The sequence below is a fragment of the Melospiza melodia genome, chromosome 4 (assembly GCF_035770615.1).
Source record: "Melospiza melodia melodia isolate bMelMel2 chromosome 4, bMelMel2.pri, whole genome shotgun sequence".
NCBI lineage: Eukaryota > Metazoa > Chordata > Aves > Passeriformes > Passerellidae > Melospiza > Melospiza melodia.
Window position 1 is genome coordinate 81,198,097 of NC_086197.1, and position 15,696 is coordinate 81,213,792.

Below are 15,696 nucleotides of genomic sequence, written 5' to 3' on the forward strand. Positions count from 1 at the left end.
AGGAGGAGATCAGACTGTAAGAGCTCTGAGCAGTGTGAGCAGTTACATACAGAGAGAGTTCATGCCTCGTGGTCAATAATGCTGCTGGACACTTCCCTAGGTAAACAAGTACAGGTGCAAAGTCTCTCATTAAATCTTCTTTAAAATCAGTGATGCACTGGTCAAAGAGTAGCCATCCGTTGATTGGGACATCCACACTGCTATTTAGAAAATTGAATAATTAAGAGTAAAGGAATAAATTAGCAATATCCTCAATACACACTGCTAAAGAAGAGCAGGACTCTGCTGCTCAAGAGTTACAGAAGAGGTCAGTTAAAGAGGCCTAAATGGGAACATGATATTTGCAGGTATGTTGTTTTCTGAAAAAAACCCCAAGAATGAAAAGTGCTAAAAGCATCAGACTAATCTCATGACAGACTGATAAAGTGGAAAACGTATTTAAACATTTTGCTAAAACAATGTAAATATAAAATATAAAAGAATACTTAGATTTCACTTTACCTGCAGCTGAGTCCTCTGAAGTAGGAAGTAGGGATTACTATGTAGGAAAGTGATTTGGAAGTTAGCTAGTAATTTTATGGAAACCTCAGCTCACTGTTCAGCAGCAGGTCACAAAAGTGCTGAGAATGACTCAGTAGGAGATAAAAAACAAAACAGAAAACAATTTTACACTGTGTAAATTGAATTGCAGTTTGGTCAACGTAGCGCAAAATTCTGGTCTGCTCTGTTACAAAAAGACAGCAAAGCTAGGAAAAGGCTCCAATTGGAGGGTCAAAGCTGTATCATGACAACATAGCTGAGGAACAGATTAATTGAGACTCTTCTGGATGGGAAAGAGGCAGCTCCATGAGAATATAATAGGGATTGTAAATTAAGAAGTGATGTGAAAAGGTGTGTGTTTTGATAGAAGCAGTGGTATGGAGGTAGCCAGTCCAAAATGAAAAAATGAGCAACATTTTTTCACATGTGGCATGCCTACATTACAAAATGGGATATATAGCTAAGTTCCCTGGATCAGAAACTCACTGAAGATTGATCAGTAGGGATCAAAAGTGTTTGAGGAAAGTATTCCAGCTTGCCTTGGACAGTTCTAAAATCCTCTGGCACTCAAAAGCTATTTGATACCAGACACTGTTAGGCGACTTTCAGCATTAGGCAGTGCAGTTTCTTTTAGTTTCATGTCAGTGTTCCAGCATTTGGATGAACTTTTAGGATGAGGGGTATTTGTAGTACCACAAACTGAGAACCAATGTGCTAAGCACTCGGAACAAAACACTGTCTATTCCTTGTAAAGGAATATTGTCTGTATGCACTGGGGAGCTGTAACTTTTCTTTATTCTAGATCTGAAATGAAAAAGGGAGAGAAAATGCATTAATGGATACTAATCTGAAAATCCCACTAGTTTGTCTCTCTGGATAGGAAGGGATAATTTGCATTCTTTTTACCAAACTTTGCAACATGTTATTGACACACAGTAAAGGTCAGAAATTCTGAGGTTTGTTTCACTTTTCTGTTTTGCCTCACCAAGGAGGTACTTTCCATTGTGAGTTGGCTTTTCTTGGCAAATTTTTTCATCTCCCTCCTCATTCTGCTGGAATGTCTGGGCCATACATTTTTCTTCTTGAAGAGAGACAGCCTTTACCTTGACAGCAGAGTGTTCAATTTTTTTAGACTAAAATCTCCAAGAAGCAGAACTGCAAGAGGAATAAGACTTCAGTTTTTACACACTCTTCAGGGTATACATGAATAAAGTTAGGCCACACCATATGAACATAGTCCCTTCAATTTTGTTACTCCTCGCTGATTTGACTAAAATGCTCTGAGAACAATGTAACTAAAAGGAGAAAAATGTCACACTTCAGTGTATCTATGCCAATTTACAGTAATATTCCTCTTAGCACTTTCAAATGTGTATCTTGCTTTTATACTCATATAATATTCAATAAAGACAAAAGCAAGCAGCTTTTTCCTCTAGATAAATCTTGTATTTCAGAGCTATTTGAGCATGCAGAAGTTGACAACAGGTTGCATGACTACTACTTTCAGGCTTGTCCTTCCATCTTATATTTTAAAACCCCCAGTAATTTCCTATGTTAGTTCATTATAGATATAAAGTCTTGATTATAAACATTACTTTAACTGCATGCTAACTGTTCTCTTTTTATAGGAATAAGAATAATTCCCTTATTCAGTCCTCAAAAAAAAATCCTGAAGGTGTTGAAAAGAAAAACCCTAGCGTATTCCAGCTAGAATAGAGAAATACTTGCCTTGTGACTGTACAAGAAATCTACCCAAAGCAGTAGAAAATGATGAACAACGTTAGGATCCACAACTGTGTTAATATTTTTAAAGACCTAATACCTATTTGTGCCTTGTACCTTACTTTATGATTACTGTGCATTGTGGCAGCTCTATTCCTTTCTGAATACTTATTAAGTAATGTTATAGTCATTGAATCAAAGGTGTCTGCTCACATCTATGAAACTGGCTACTGCCAATAAAAAAAGTTTTATTCAAGTTAAAGAGAACAATTAGATGCAGTTGTTCAGCTACAATTTTTATATCTTTCTTTAAAAATATCAAATGTTTGAGGAATCCATGTTGCTGAACAGATTTAGTTAGGTAGTTGACAGTTAACTTGGTTTTCTTATTTAAGGTGGTATATATAGGGGGATACAATATAAGAAAATAAAGGTAGTATAGAAAGTAATCTTACCCCTTAAGGAGTTGCAGCTGAGCTAATTATTAGAGATTGGGAACAGGCCTGACTTTAACAGGGCACAGCTGTAGCCAATGAGAAGAATGTTATAAAAGAGGGAGGTTGGGTTGGTTGGGAAGTGGAGTCAGTTGGCTGCTGTGAGAAGAAGGAAGAGTCAGTGCCTAGAGGAGCTGCCTTTGGGAAACATCAAGGAGGTACAGAACTCTTGCAATATGGAACCTTTGCAATATAATGACAGTAGAATCCTTGCAATGTAATAACAACAGGTATAAGGCTTTTTTCCTCAAAGAGTAAATGATAGTTATACTGTATTTGCAATCATGAGGATTAGTGAAACAGAAATAGGGAGCAACGTGAAGATAATTTTATGCTTTTTCTGCCTTCAGAATTTTAGCCTTTTAATTTCAAATCAAGTTTTATGCATTGTTTTCAGAAAAGGACATGTGGGATAGATGTTTAGATAAACTTTTCAAGTGTGAGTGTAGTTAAGTGCTGGAAGGGGTCGGTCAGGGAAGTGCTATGGAATTAGGGAACGCTTCTTTGTTAGATATAGAAAGATCGATTATCCTGTGATAATAAAAGAAATTTTGTTTACAGCTCTGTTATCTTTTATTTCAATAAGATTAAAATTACATTGTTATTAGGGGTTGATGTGTAAAAATAAGTGCTCATCATATTTAAAAATTGTTCTAATAAATGTTCAGTTATGTAGCTTGCATGAAAAGATGACAAGCTAGAGTGTCATCTGCTGTGATGAATTCAGTTGGATATACTCTTCTTGATCTAAATTATTTAAAGGTGTGTTTAATCTCTGTGTCACTTTATTTGGGGCTAGATTAATCTCAGGCTTTTAAAGAAAGCAGATTCTGTAGATTGAAGGATTAGCCAATAGTTGAATGAACTGGCCATAAAAAAATGTGTTCCTTAGTCAGACCTGGAAAACAAAACAGTTCAGTAGTGTTGACAAACCCCTTATTTTAATTTAGGAAGGCATCCCATACATGCCAGGGATCTTGCTGGTAGCTTACTACTATTGGAATGGCTAAGGAACTGAAGAATAAGCACAACTTAAGGCAGGAGTTACTTTAATATTGCCTTAAAAAAATCTAAATTATGTATTAATCATTTTAAACCAGAGCAGAAATTTTCTTAGACAAAAACTTACAGTTTACATGCTTTTGCACACAGAAGTGATGATTTCAGAAGTAATGATTACCTTTGAGAGTGTCACATCAGAACAGTTCTGCCCATCTCTTCTATCACATTGTTGGTTGCCCTTGTAAGACATAAATACAATCTAAAATACATACTGGGAAAACATCTCAGTGAAGTTTTAGCCCAGGACAAGGAAATGAAAGACAATTCTCTAAAAAAGAAAAGATATGAAAATCCAACTTTAAGATGTTTTTATTATGTGCATAAATGTTCAAGATTTTCCAGTGCTGAAGTACTTTTCACTTTGAAAGTGCTTTCCAAACACTCACACACAGCTGTTTACTTAAAGACTTCTGTTAAGAGAGTGAAAGGAATGTACTGGAAATGTCTCTCTCTGGAGGCTGACAGGCCTTATAATACAAAAGATTCTAAGTTTTCTGCTTCCCTATTGCTTGAATCTTAAGCAGTCATATTTAAACTCATGAAGGAAAGAGACATCATAACATATTGTTCCTAATTACACCAGCACATCATAAAATTGTAACCTGATTTTCCTATTTAGAAAATGATAGTGTGATTTTAAATCAATCCCAGATATTGTCTGTAATTCTCTCTCCAAAGACTCTTATAAAGTGAATTAATTATCAGCCTTATACACATTTTATTAATTTTCAAGGTTGGCACTACCTGGTTACCTGGTTGTACATTATTTTCCAAAGCAAAGAGTCTCTTTATTATGCTTTAGTTTTAAAATTTCATTAAAACATAGTTATATAGAAACAGTGATTAACTTAAAAAGTGTATTAGGGGGCTATTTAGCTACTTCATACTGTATTTCAGAGCAATTCAGATTTGGTTATATTTTGCTGATGTTTTAATTTTTTTCAAAATCAAATTCTAAGTACATCTACTTCTAGTCCTAGAACCTAACTCCGTAATTAAAAAATATAACAAAACAATCCACAAAAGAAACAGGCTCCAACAAACCAGTAATGAGACAAAGAACAAAAATGCTTTTATTTGCTTTTCAGCCCCTCTAGACAATTCAGATTATGTGTGAAATACTGAGAAATGACAGCAAAACATTTTAGGTCTCTCAGACCTGAGAAATATCTTCCTTAAACCTTGGTTTTTCAACAGACCTTTGCCTGGAATGCTAGTTTTATACATGACCTGTTTGATCAAAGTGGTCAAGATCACCCACTGGCAGTGTGATGTTCAGCCTTCTCCCAGCTGTACCGCAGCAGTTCCACATGACATCCCTCCCCACTTTCAGCTTTCAAGCCCATCAGGCATGTTTTGAGCAAGCTGTGCAGCCATGGGGCCAGAATTGAGAGGCAGTGTAGTGACTCTGCATGGGGCAGACACAAAGAACTCATCAGGCTCATGCCAGCTGCAGTGCAGATGTTCTGTGTGGCCTCCCTCACTCAATTTATTCAGGCCACCTGGCTTTGTAAGATGTAAAAATGGTTAAATCTAATTTCCAGCTTTACTTTCAGAAATACATGTTGAGTAGGTTGTCAAAAGTCAGTGCTTAAAAGATGTAATGTACTTAAAGGTATTTCTAAGGTAACTCCTGTGCCACAGTGGTTGCTGTTATCTTGCTCTGCAGCAATCATGCTGAGGCAGCTGGACTTGTGAGAGAAGCTGTAGTGTTATAATCAGATAGACAAGTTAGGAAGTGTACAGTTATCTTTTCCTGCCTATCCATAAGAACAACAAAATAGCATGTCTTGCATCTTCACTTGTACAGTAATTTCTCCTGTACATTCACAATATGTGGAGTGCCCCGGGTGACGCATTTCTGAGCTGGTTCATTGTATATTCTGCCAGCACCAAGAGACTGCAACAAACTCAATGAACTGTTATATACTCTGGCATATATAATAATGTCTGGCCTTGATGGGGTTAGTTAAACCTATGGGTGGTTTGAGAGGCACAGTTGAGCATTTAGTCAACATTTCTGTGAAATGTGGTTGTCTTAACTCTCCTTGCTAACGGAAGAGCTCTGGTAAACAAATATTGATCAGTACAAAGCCTTTTGAAAGGAAAAAATCAAGTTCTTGTTCCTTTGTGCCTAAAGCATCCACATATCCTCTGAACTCAGTGGAGGCCATGATATGGTTTAAGTTTTATGTTTGCATGGATGCTTACTGTTCTGGGATGAACAAAAATTTAATGACCAGAATGTCTGAAATGATTGGCACCTGGAAAAATTGGTGCAAAACTACAGAGTTTGTTTGTCAAGCCTGCTGGTGGCAGGCTCCCCATCTGCACCAGCACAGACTAAATCATCTACAGGACAGCACAAACAGCTGTGGGTACCTGAGAGCATTACATCCTGGTGTAATGGACACAATAGAAGTGACAAAATTTGTTTGTAGGAGACTTTCATTTGTTTCCATTGTGCAAAGGAGCATCAGAGGATCACTAAACCCAGAAGATACTGGGATAGTCAAGCAAAAGTCTGAGTGGTCTCTGCAAAGCAACACCTTTGCCAAAGAAAGAGAGGATGTTCCTTATCATATGCACAGTGAAAAGGAAGAAAGGCAGCCAAAGATAAGGAGACAGAATCAAACACAGTTTAGGGGGTGAACTGGAAGATGAGTGTTTATGGAATAAGGAGTCTAATTGTATTTTTCTATTGCATCTTCCTAAAGTGAGTTTATTTGAAACTGACTCTGCTTCTGAGAAGCAACTCTATAAAAAACAGCTCTTGGGGGTGAGTGTCATGAATTCTTGGTGACCTTGGCTTCTTTCACATTTGGACTGAATTGAGTCCACTTATGGTGTAAAACAGGAGAAAAAAGTAAGCACACCACTAGTCTTGGAAAGGCCAGGCTAAAGTGAAAAGGGAACATGGCAATGAAATTACTTAGTTTACACAGAAGAAGAGGAAAGATCTTGTGACAGGACCTGGAGGACTGTGACATTTCAATTCTACATTTGGGGTTTACTGAATCTAGAACAATTAACTTCAAAAACAAACAAAATGCAGAATATTAAATATCACAATTAAAACCATTTGTAAATACTTCTCTTCCCCATGCAAAATGCCCTTACCAAATGATTCTTTCCTTCATATTTGTTGCTCTTGTTCAAACAACCCCATGGCTGGCTTGCAAGCATCATACATTCCCACTGCAAGGCCACTATTTAGGATACATCCTGCTCTTACTCTGGAGCTCTGGCTGAGGGATTGATCTTTCCCCTTGGCAGTAGCCCCCAAACTGGTACTCTTACCTCTTGCTCTGTCTCTCCCCACCTCCTTCTTATGGGAGCTCTTCTGACCTGGTGCCAAGGGAGGAGGGCCCAGGCCTGGTGTGGGGCAGGTGTTCCCATACACGCAACAGTTGGTGAGGAATTGGGACACCCTCATTGCAGACGGCATTTGAGCCAGCAGGGAGTGGCTAGGACAGAGTCAATGACACTGGTATTCTCATTCTTTCCACTCCCACTGGTCATTTTGATAACATTATCATCTGAATATATGCAGCTAGAAAAGACTGCAAGAAAAATACTATTGTGCGCTTAAAGCTCTTAAAGCTCTACTTTGCACTACAGTGCTCTTCTGCAGGTGCAAAGCAGTGAAGAGCTCTGCTTGCAACAGAAGTGCATGAGAAAGTAGAAGAGTATTTGAGCAAATGCCTTCATCATATGATAAACTCAGAAAATGTTACCAAAAGACAATAAGAAGAATCGAGATCACCTATGCAAAGAGATTATTCACTGTGTTAAAATAAGAGAATGATGTTGAGAGACAACAGAGATACAGAGATTAGAAAAGGTTAGTAGGAAGACCTGAGAAGGCAAGTTCAAATTTTTTAACCTGAAGTGTGAAGAAGAGGGGGACCAACAAGATGCCAGAGAAATCATGTGGAGCATCACAAAATAAAATAATTAAAGTGAAAAGGAACACAGATGCTGTCAGAGGTCATAAGGTATTTCACTTTGTTCTGGGTTCTTGCAGCCAATCTGGGCACTTTTTGATTACCACTGATTTTTATCCATTTCTCAGCAGTAACCAGTGAGTCTGAGCAATCAAACTGGCTACAAAATCCATAAATCTCTTATCTCTGAATAACTGCTTCAAGGAGATTATGTCAGCAAATAACTGTAGACAGGGAGAAGCAGAGAATTTGCTGATTGATTTCTTCCTCATGACATTCAAATTTGCTGTTTAAGCAGGAACCAGTATATTAATAAGACTTTGGTCTTCAAATGCTTTCCTGTATCCTCTTGTCAAGCAACTTGCTGTATAATTAACATTTATAAATAAAGATATCTCTGTTTCACTGTAACCCTTCTGCCAAAACACAGTAGTGAAGACTATGCCTGAGACACAGAGATGCCTCTGAACAAATAACTCCAATCATTCTACCTAAACTTTAGGGAAGCTGGTAGGTTTGATAAGCTGAGTATTGAGCTTTGCCACTGCCTAAAAGATCCTGTTCCTTTCCTCTTTTTTCATCGTCTTTCAATAACGTTCGCCTGCTGCTTAACCTGTACCAGCATAAGGGCCCACTGGAACTCCCCAGCTGTCAATTCAATTCCCTCACAGGGCAGAAAACAGCCCAGCTGTGCACTTTCTCCTGAAAGATCTAATGAGCAGCACCACCAGGTAGGGAGGAGGAAGGGAAAGAGCAGGAGCAGAGATAAGGAAAAGTGACACATTCTGCACTTGGGATGGGGCAACCCTGGATGTACGGACAGACTGGGGAATGAGATACTGGAAAGCAGCACCACAGAAAGGGATCTGAGGGTTCTAGTTGCTGACAAGTTGAATTTTAGTCAGCAGTGTCCTGGCAGCCAGGAAGGCTGACCCTGTCTTGGGGTGCATCACCATCAGGCACAGCATCACCAGCCAGGCAAGGGAGGGGATTGTCCTGCTCTGCACTGAGCTGGGACAGCCTCACCTCCAGTGCTGGGGGCAGTTTTGTGTACCAAAATATAAGAAAGATACAAAGCTATGGGAGAGTGTCCAAAGGAGGAGCACAAGGAAGGTGAAGGCCTTGAGGGAAAGCCATATGAGGAGCAGCTAAAGGAATTTGGTCTGTTCAGCCTGGAGGAGATGGAGATGAGATCTCATCACAGGCTACAATTTCCTCATGAGGGAAGAGGAAGGGCAGACACTGATCTCTTCTCTGTGGTGATCAGTGAAAGGACTTGAGGTAGTGGCCTCAAGTTGTGTCAGGGAGGTTTAGGTTGGATATTAGATAAAGCTCCTTCACCCAGGGGGTGTTTGGGCACTGAACAGGCTCCCCAGGGCAGTGGTCACAGCACCAGCCTGACAGAATTTGAGAAGCACTTGGACAATGCTCTTGGGCACATGGTGTGACTTTTGGGGATGGTTCTGTGCAGGGCCAAGAGTTGGATTCCATGATCCTTATAGGTCCCTTCCAACACAGCATATTCTGTGATTCTCTGCTTGCCTCCTTTCACTGTGAACCAAAATTAGAGAGCTGAGCTTAAGTAGGCTTAAGACATGAATCTTTGTTCTCTGGAGCAGAGTAAAATCACCCTATCACTAACATTTACAGGGCTGAATGGGACTAGGAGGGAGAATCTGGGCCTTTACTAAGCTGGGATTGATTTTAACTTCAGTGGGATCAAGACTTCAAATCTGCAGAACAGTAAAGTATTTTTCCAGTTTTCTTCATTTTGTTCTGTTCTTCCCCGTTCACTGCTTATAATGGGACCACACACAGGATTAAGACACTACAAATCTAATTGCAGTCTGGAATGAATTTAAGGAGATGTAAAAAATTGGGGAGGGTGGAGCTAAGCTGGTTTTCTCTAACACAGCTTCACAAGATGCTTTGCTTGAATACTTACAGTGCCATAGAGGCCAATTCTTCCTGAAGCTTTTAACTAATTTTTGAAGTTAGTGAGAATTTATGGCCCTTGGCACAATTTTTAGCATACTAGAGAGTAAAAAAGAAATTAAAGAGTTGAGCATAAACAATGAAAATTGCATGTAGTTTTGGCTCTGTGAAGATGACAGATAGATTAAAAGCTCTTGAGTATCAGTTAATCTAGAAATTATCAGTTTGCACTCATTTTTCATGTGATCTCATTTATCACAGAAATGGTTGCTAGGATGTTATGCTTTGAAATTTGAAACTTTCTCCAGAAAAAGAGCAATTGTGAAAAGGCTTTTTTAAAATGTATTTTCTCTTTGCAGCCTCTCTATGGTGAAATTATTGATGCTAAATGGTTTTCTTATATCAAGACTTCATCTTACAAGCACTTACACCTAGACTTAATTTATGGTTTATGTTAGATCTCTGAGTGAAGTTAAGCATGCATAGGACATATGTATTCAGCTGACCTTAAACTCCTGTTAACTTTCTGTGCCTCATATTTTCTCCTTGCTCCTGGCAATTATGTTTCCAGGTTGCTGTTTGGATCATGGAAATAATTTTTCAGTGGTCAGTAGCTTTCACCACTGAACAAACATGGAGACTCATGTAAAATGGAAGCTGTGTGCGTATGAGCCGAGTTGCTTAAAACCCCAGTGAGATGATGAATAGTGAACATTACATGCCTGCATGGCACCTCGGCTAAGTCCTCTCAAATCCCAGTCCCTGGGAATTTTTAGCAAGTCTTGCAACTTTCCTCTCACCTTTTCTGTGTCAGGGTAGCTTGAAACTGTTCCAGATGATGCAGATGGAACTGGGATTCTGTCTGCAAGCACTGGAGATCACTTTTGACAGGCGTGGCTTGCTGCTTTTGGCACAACCTTGCCTCGTGCTGAGCAGGACAGTAGTTGTCTGCTGTAGGGAGCAGCCAGGCAAGAAGTCCTGAGTGAGAGGCAGAAATAGGAAAAGGTAAACAGACTAGAGAGCCCTTAATCCATGCAATGGGAGCAGCCACTGGAAGGAACAGGTCAGGGATCTCAAACAGGAAGTCAATACTAACCTTGTTTTGTATTTCAGAAAGAGGAGATTATACCTTTCTTCTAGAAATCCTGAAATACACACATATACCTATGAATATAAATACTTAGCTGGATAGTTCTGATCTTACCAACAGTTATTTGAATATTATATACTGAAGAATCTTTCTTGTGAATTTGAGACCCAGGAGGCCTGACACTTTATCCACTTATATCCTTTTCTTAAATGACTAGTTAATGCCAGGGGAATTAGTCCCCTTATGCAATACTCCTGACTTAATTTCTGAAGTGTCAGAATGGGGCCAGGTAAGTCAGCAGATATGGAAGCCCAGAAATGTAATGGGATCCTGATTCAAAAGATAACAGGAATGGTGTTCATTGTACTCAAACTGTGACTGAGAAAAGGATTTACATCCTAAAAAATGAGCATTACATGCTATTGTCATGAAAAGAAAACACAAATTATAAAGAAAAATCCAGCTCACTCCTCAGAACATCTAGGGAAAGCAAATGGATAAAAGGCTGATTCCCAGGAATATACAGGAGGCAGAATGATCCACCTGCTCTCTGCTGATAACTCCTTCATCTGTTTCCTGCTTGTCCTGAAGTCTTGGGACCCATGAATGGTTTTGGGGTTGCAGGAAGGGTGAAAAATTGACTCAGAGACATTGGGCAAAATGCAAGGATAAAGACTCCACTTAAATGCCTGAAAGAGGAACAGGGTGTTGGGCTGAAGGGAGAGCAGAGTCACTTGCTGTGCTGCAGGTAACTGAGGGAGCAGGGGGTGGGGACAGAGATTGCTTTATTCTAGTGTGGGATTCTCCAAACAGGTATGGGATTCTCCAAACAGCTTTCTCCACATTAGAAAGCAATCATTAAGCCAAATCTCTATAAAATGATTTAAATCAAGTCTTCTAGGAATGGCCCATAAAGCTCTGACTAACATGGAATCTCACTAGGAATTTGAGAGAAGTTGACAACCATGCAAATGCCACCCACGCAGCTGGTGGTTGTGGGCCCAGAAATCAGGGCATGCCAAAATCTGCAGGACAATACCTTACAACAATAAAGCAAGTCTGCTCTTTGTTGATGGTGTCACTGTGGCTCCCAGGCAGGCTGGCAGTGGTGTCTCTGCAATCCTCCTTTGAGTGTACCAGCTCCCTGAGTATGCCTCTCCACTGGATGGAAGAGACCTGCCCCACAGACAGCTGCAGGGAATACCATGGTTTTCTGATGTCCTCTAGCTAGATTTGTTGGCTTGCTAGAGGTTGTGCAGCACAGGCTGAGTGGAGCAGCTGAGGATGTGAACTGGTATGCTGGGAAGGAGGGAGCACAAGAGCATGTCTCCAGAGAGCAAGGATGGGAGCTCTTCTGTGGCTTATAAGCATCTATCACAGCAGGGTACAGGCAACTGGAGTAGTCTCTTCTTGCTCAGGATAACCCAGGAGTCTAATTTGGGCAACTACAATCCCAGACATAAAACTAAAATGCAGTGTGTGTGACCACTGAGGTCCTGCATGATGGCAAATCACTTTGATGGCATTTTTCTTTGTCTGCAAACTGATAGGTTTTGTTTGGGGGGAGGGGGGGGAAGGAATTTTAAAGCTGAATAAAAATCAGTGCTTAAAAAAATATGTAGTCTACCCTTCCTTGCTGTTTATAGGCCTGTAATGTGGTAGTGCTGCTGCAGCTGCCAAACTGTGTAGATTGGCTCAAAGTTATTGTAACAACATTCATTTCTTATATGTGAGGCAGTGTAGGAAGAACTGTCTTTTCAAAAATCATTAACAAAGTATGGGAAGATAAAATAGATTACTTATAAACAGATATTTTTACCTAAAAGAACTTGATTATATTAGAAGTTCTGGTCTATAAATATAACAGTTTGTGAACTGTTCCCATCTGTCTCGTCCCTGTCCTGTGTCAGTAGGGGGAAGTAGTAACTAAGACCTTCTCTGGCTTAGATACTAAGTGCTTTCATCAGAGTATTTTTGTCTACCCTCCTTTCTCTCCCTCTTTTACATCAGCAAGAAGTTTTATTTATATTCTGCTATGAGGTATTATATCTATTATGGAAAATTACTGACAACTGCTTTGTCAGCAATGCTTATGTCCAAGTAAATCTTCTTAGTTTACAACATTTTTTGTTAATCTGGACTAAAATACTGCAGGTGCTTCTCCCTGAAAGGTATTAATATTGTTTCAATTAGGCTAATCACTGTAACAGCAGTTTTCTAAAAATTGCAGTGATGGTGGCTTCGAGGCATGCAGCGTGAGCAAGGACACCTCCCGTTCCCCATCCAGACTTCAGGCTGTGCCTCCAAATCCTGAGCCTGCTCCGAGCTGAGCCAGTTTAGCTCCACCCTCTAAACAGTCCAGCCCTTATTTATATGAAGTCTGTGGTCCAACTGGCTTCAGATGGTGTGTGTTATGTGCGTGTGCCTGCCTCCTGAGTGTGTGAGACGAGCTGGGATCATGAGCCAGGGTTGTTCCAAGTGGTTTTAATCAGCAGCCCATTAGAGGAGAACGGAAAACTTCAAACAGGGTAAGAACCGAGTAAGTAAACCTAACTTTGAACTTGCAATCTGGACAAAACAAATGCAAATTAAAATCTTCATAGTCTGTCAGTTTTCAGATAAATTATCACTTTTAGAGAGAAAGCTGTGCCTTCTAACAGGAAGAAGGAAATTTAAAAGGACTGGAATGAAGGAAACTGTAAAAACAAAGTGGGAATTGAGAATGCAAGAGAGAAAAAACAGCAAACGATTGTTCACAAAGTTGGTACACTCTCTTACTTTTTTCAGCTGTGGACAGGACATGTTAAGCTTTAACCTCTTGCTTTCTTGAATACTATTGTCTGGCTGAGTAAGTAGTTCCTTTTGCAAAGGGGGTGAAGATTTCTGCTCCTCACCTGTCTGCTGGCAGGTATGTTTTCCTGAGAGCATGGAGTGCAAGAGCTCTCCATGGCTCCCTGCAGGATCCCCCATGGTGTGCTGCTGTTTGCTGCTGCTCACTTGCTGTTTTTCCACAGGTTGTTCCAGTAACTCCATGGGAAGGTGTTCCCCAAACTTCTGCTCCTCTGGAACTTGTGACTTCTTGCCTGGCATCAGGAAAACACTCAGCAGGAGAAATGGGAAAATTCATGCTAGTTTCGGGTAAAGTGTGTCTCTGACGTTTTTTACCCTGGCAAGACGTGGCTGCTTGGACCGCAACTGCAATGTGGCAAAGGGCAGAGTGAGGTGGGCGAAGAGGCCATGGTGTGTGGGCAAGTCCCCAGATGCCGCAGGCTTTGTCGCCCTCGTCCCTTCCTGCTGGCCTTAGTGGTGGCCCTCTGTCTGTTCTGCCAGACCCTGACTCCTCTCATGACCAGCAGCATCCTTTCGGCAGTTGTTAATGGGATTGCACCCAACAAACTGGCTAAAACACAGCGAGGAAGATACAAGGAGGTCTCCCCAAGCACCATTCACTGCTTCCTCCCTGGCAGCAATTCAGAGACAGTGAAAAAGGTAAGTCAGCTGGAGCAGAGTGCTGAGCAATAATTAGCAAAGCGAGGGATAGCAAGTCTGGCAGGATCATCTGAGTCCAGCTAAAATTAGCCTAAGCTTGGAAGTCTGGGATCTGTATACAAACAAATGGGTGATCTAATGACAGCAGCATATGCACAAGCACATTCCCATTACCAGCTCCTCAGTGTGCTGTTATTAACACAGGAATCCTGAAATCTTCAACTGAAATATGGCATTGCTCTGTGACTCCAGGAAGATTTCAGTTTGCTGCACAGACCTTGCTTTATTTTGGCTTTGGGAATTGGTTTAGAGGCTTTACAGTACAGGCACGTAAATCAGGAGCCAGTGGGGTTTCATGGAAGTGACTGAGGCTGTTAATTGGCACAGGGACTGCAGCTGCCCTGTATTAAAGTTAGCTGCTCGTCAGCTCTGAACTTTACTGGGATTCTGCTGAGAAGCTGAATTTAACTGCATTTGAGAAATAAAAGTTAAATTTAGCATCTCAAATGCAAAACTGCATTTGAGAAATAAAAGAATATTTTCAAGTCACACTGTATACTTTGGAATCTCTGTCCCACAAATTTTACTTTGTTCATAGGTCACCTGACTTCATGTTTATTTTGTATAGGGTTCCTAGGATGGGTGTTAAAACCTAACAAATGGAGACGCTGTTATTTTTGTTGGAAAATGTAGTTTGTTAAATGGTCTCCAGACTGAGGTAGTTATTTTTACTCTGGAATCTGTGATCAGCACTAGCACAAATGTTTCAAGTTTCCTTCAGTCCTATAGAGAAGCTGCTAACAGTGCAGCAGATAGCACACGTTGAAATTATAATTATGCTAACATTTTCTATAGAACTTTAGCAGAATTGTAAAAGATTTGTGACTTCACAAATTATGGACAGCAACCACATAAAGCAGTTCAAATATAAAAAAAAAATATTAAAAAAGTACCAGGCTGCTTCTTTGATTAGACAGAGTTCATAGTCTAAAAGGTCAGCAATATTGATTTTAGGAGAGCATCTGTAAAGTGCATCTTTTACAACAATCAAAAACAGATATGGGGAATAACTGTGGCATGAGCTCTTTAACCTTAACTCTTAAAATACTGGGTGTTTTTCTTACAGCACATGCTGCATTTGTCACAATTTTATATTTTAATGACCTTTTAGTACACTAGGTACTCAGATTCACATCTGATCTGCAATATGACGTAAATAATTACAATTTAAATGGAAATAAGCACAGCTGACATGTGGGCTGCATTGTGTTACATCTATAGAAACAGTCCATTCCTTTTTACTCATTGCTGTTGTAATGGCAAAGAACATTTCATACCTTGGGGTACTCAAAGTCTGCAAGAACTGGTGAAATAATGGCAAAGTATTTGTTAGTGTGCTGCTTGGCTGAAAATCTCT

The 15,696-nt window shown here is 40.0% G+C and overlaps 1 protein-coding gene across 3 annotated transcripts in view; it reads left to right on the forward strand.

Annotated features, from left to right (window-relative positions):
* The first annotated feature begins 13,162 nt into the window (after positions 1–13,162).
* CPED1 (cadherin like and PC-esterase domain containing 1) overlaps positions 13,163–15,696 on the forward strand; it is a 145,214-nt gene continuing 142,680 nt past the window's right edge. For 2 of the 3 annotated variants that reach the window (XM_063155345.1, XM_063155347.1), the window contains exons 1-2: positions 13,163–13,318; positions 13,805–14,279. In XM_063155345.1, coding sequence (XP_063011415.1) covers positions 14,028–14,279 — 252 coding nt within the window. In that variant the 5' untranslated portion in view covers positions 13,163–13,318; positions 13,805–14,027. Of the gene's footprint in view, positions 13,330–13,804; positions 14,280–15,696 lie in introns of all 3 variants that reach the window. The other variant, XM_063155346.1, reaches the window with a different exon arrangement.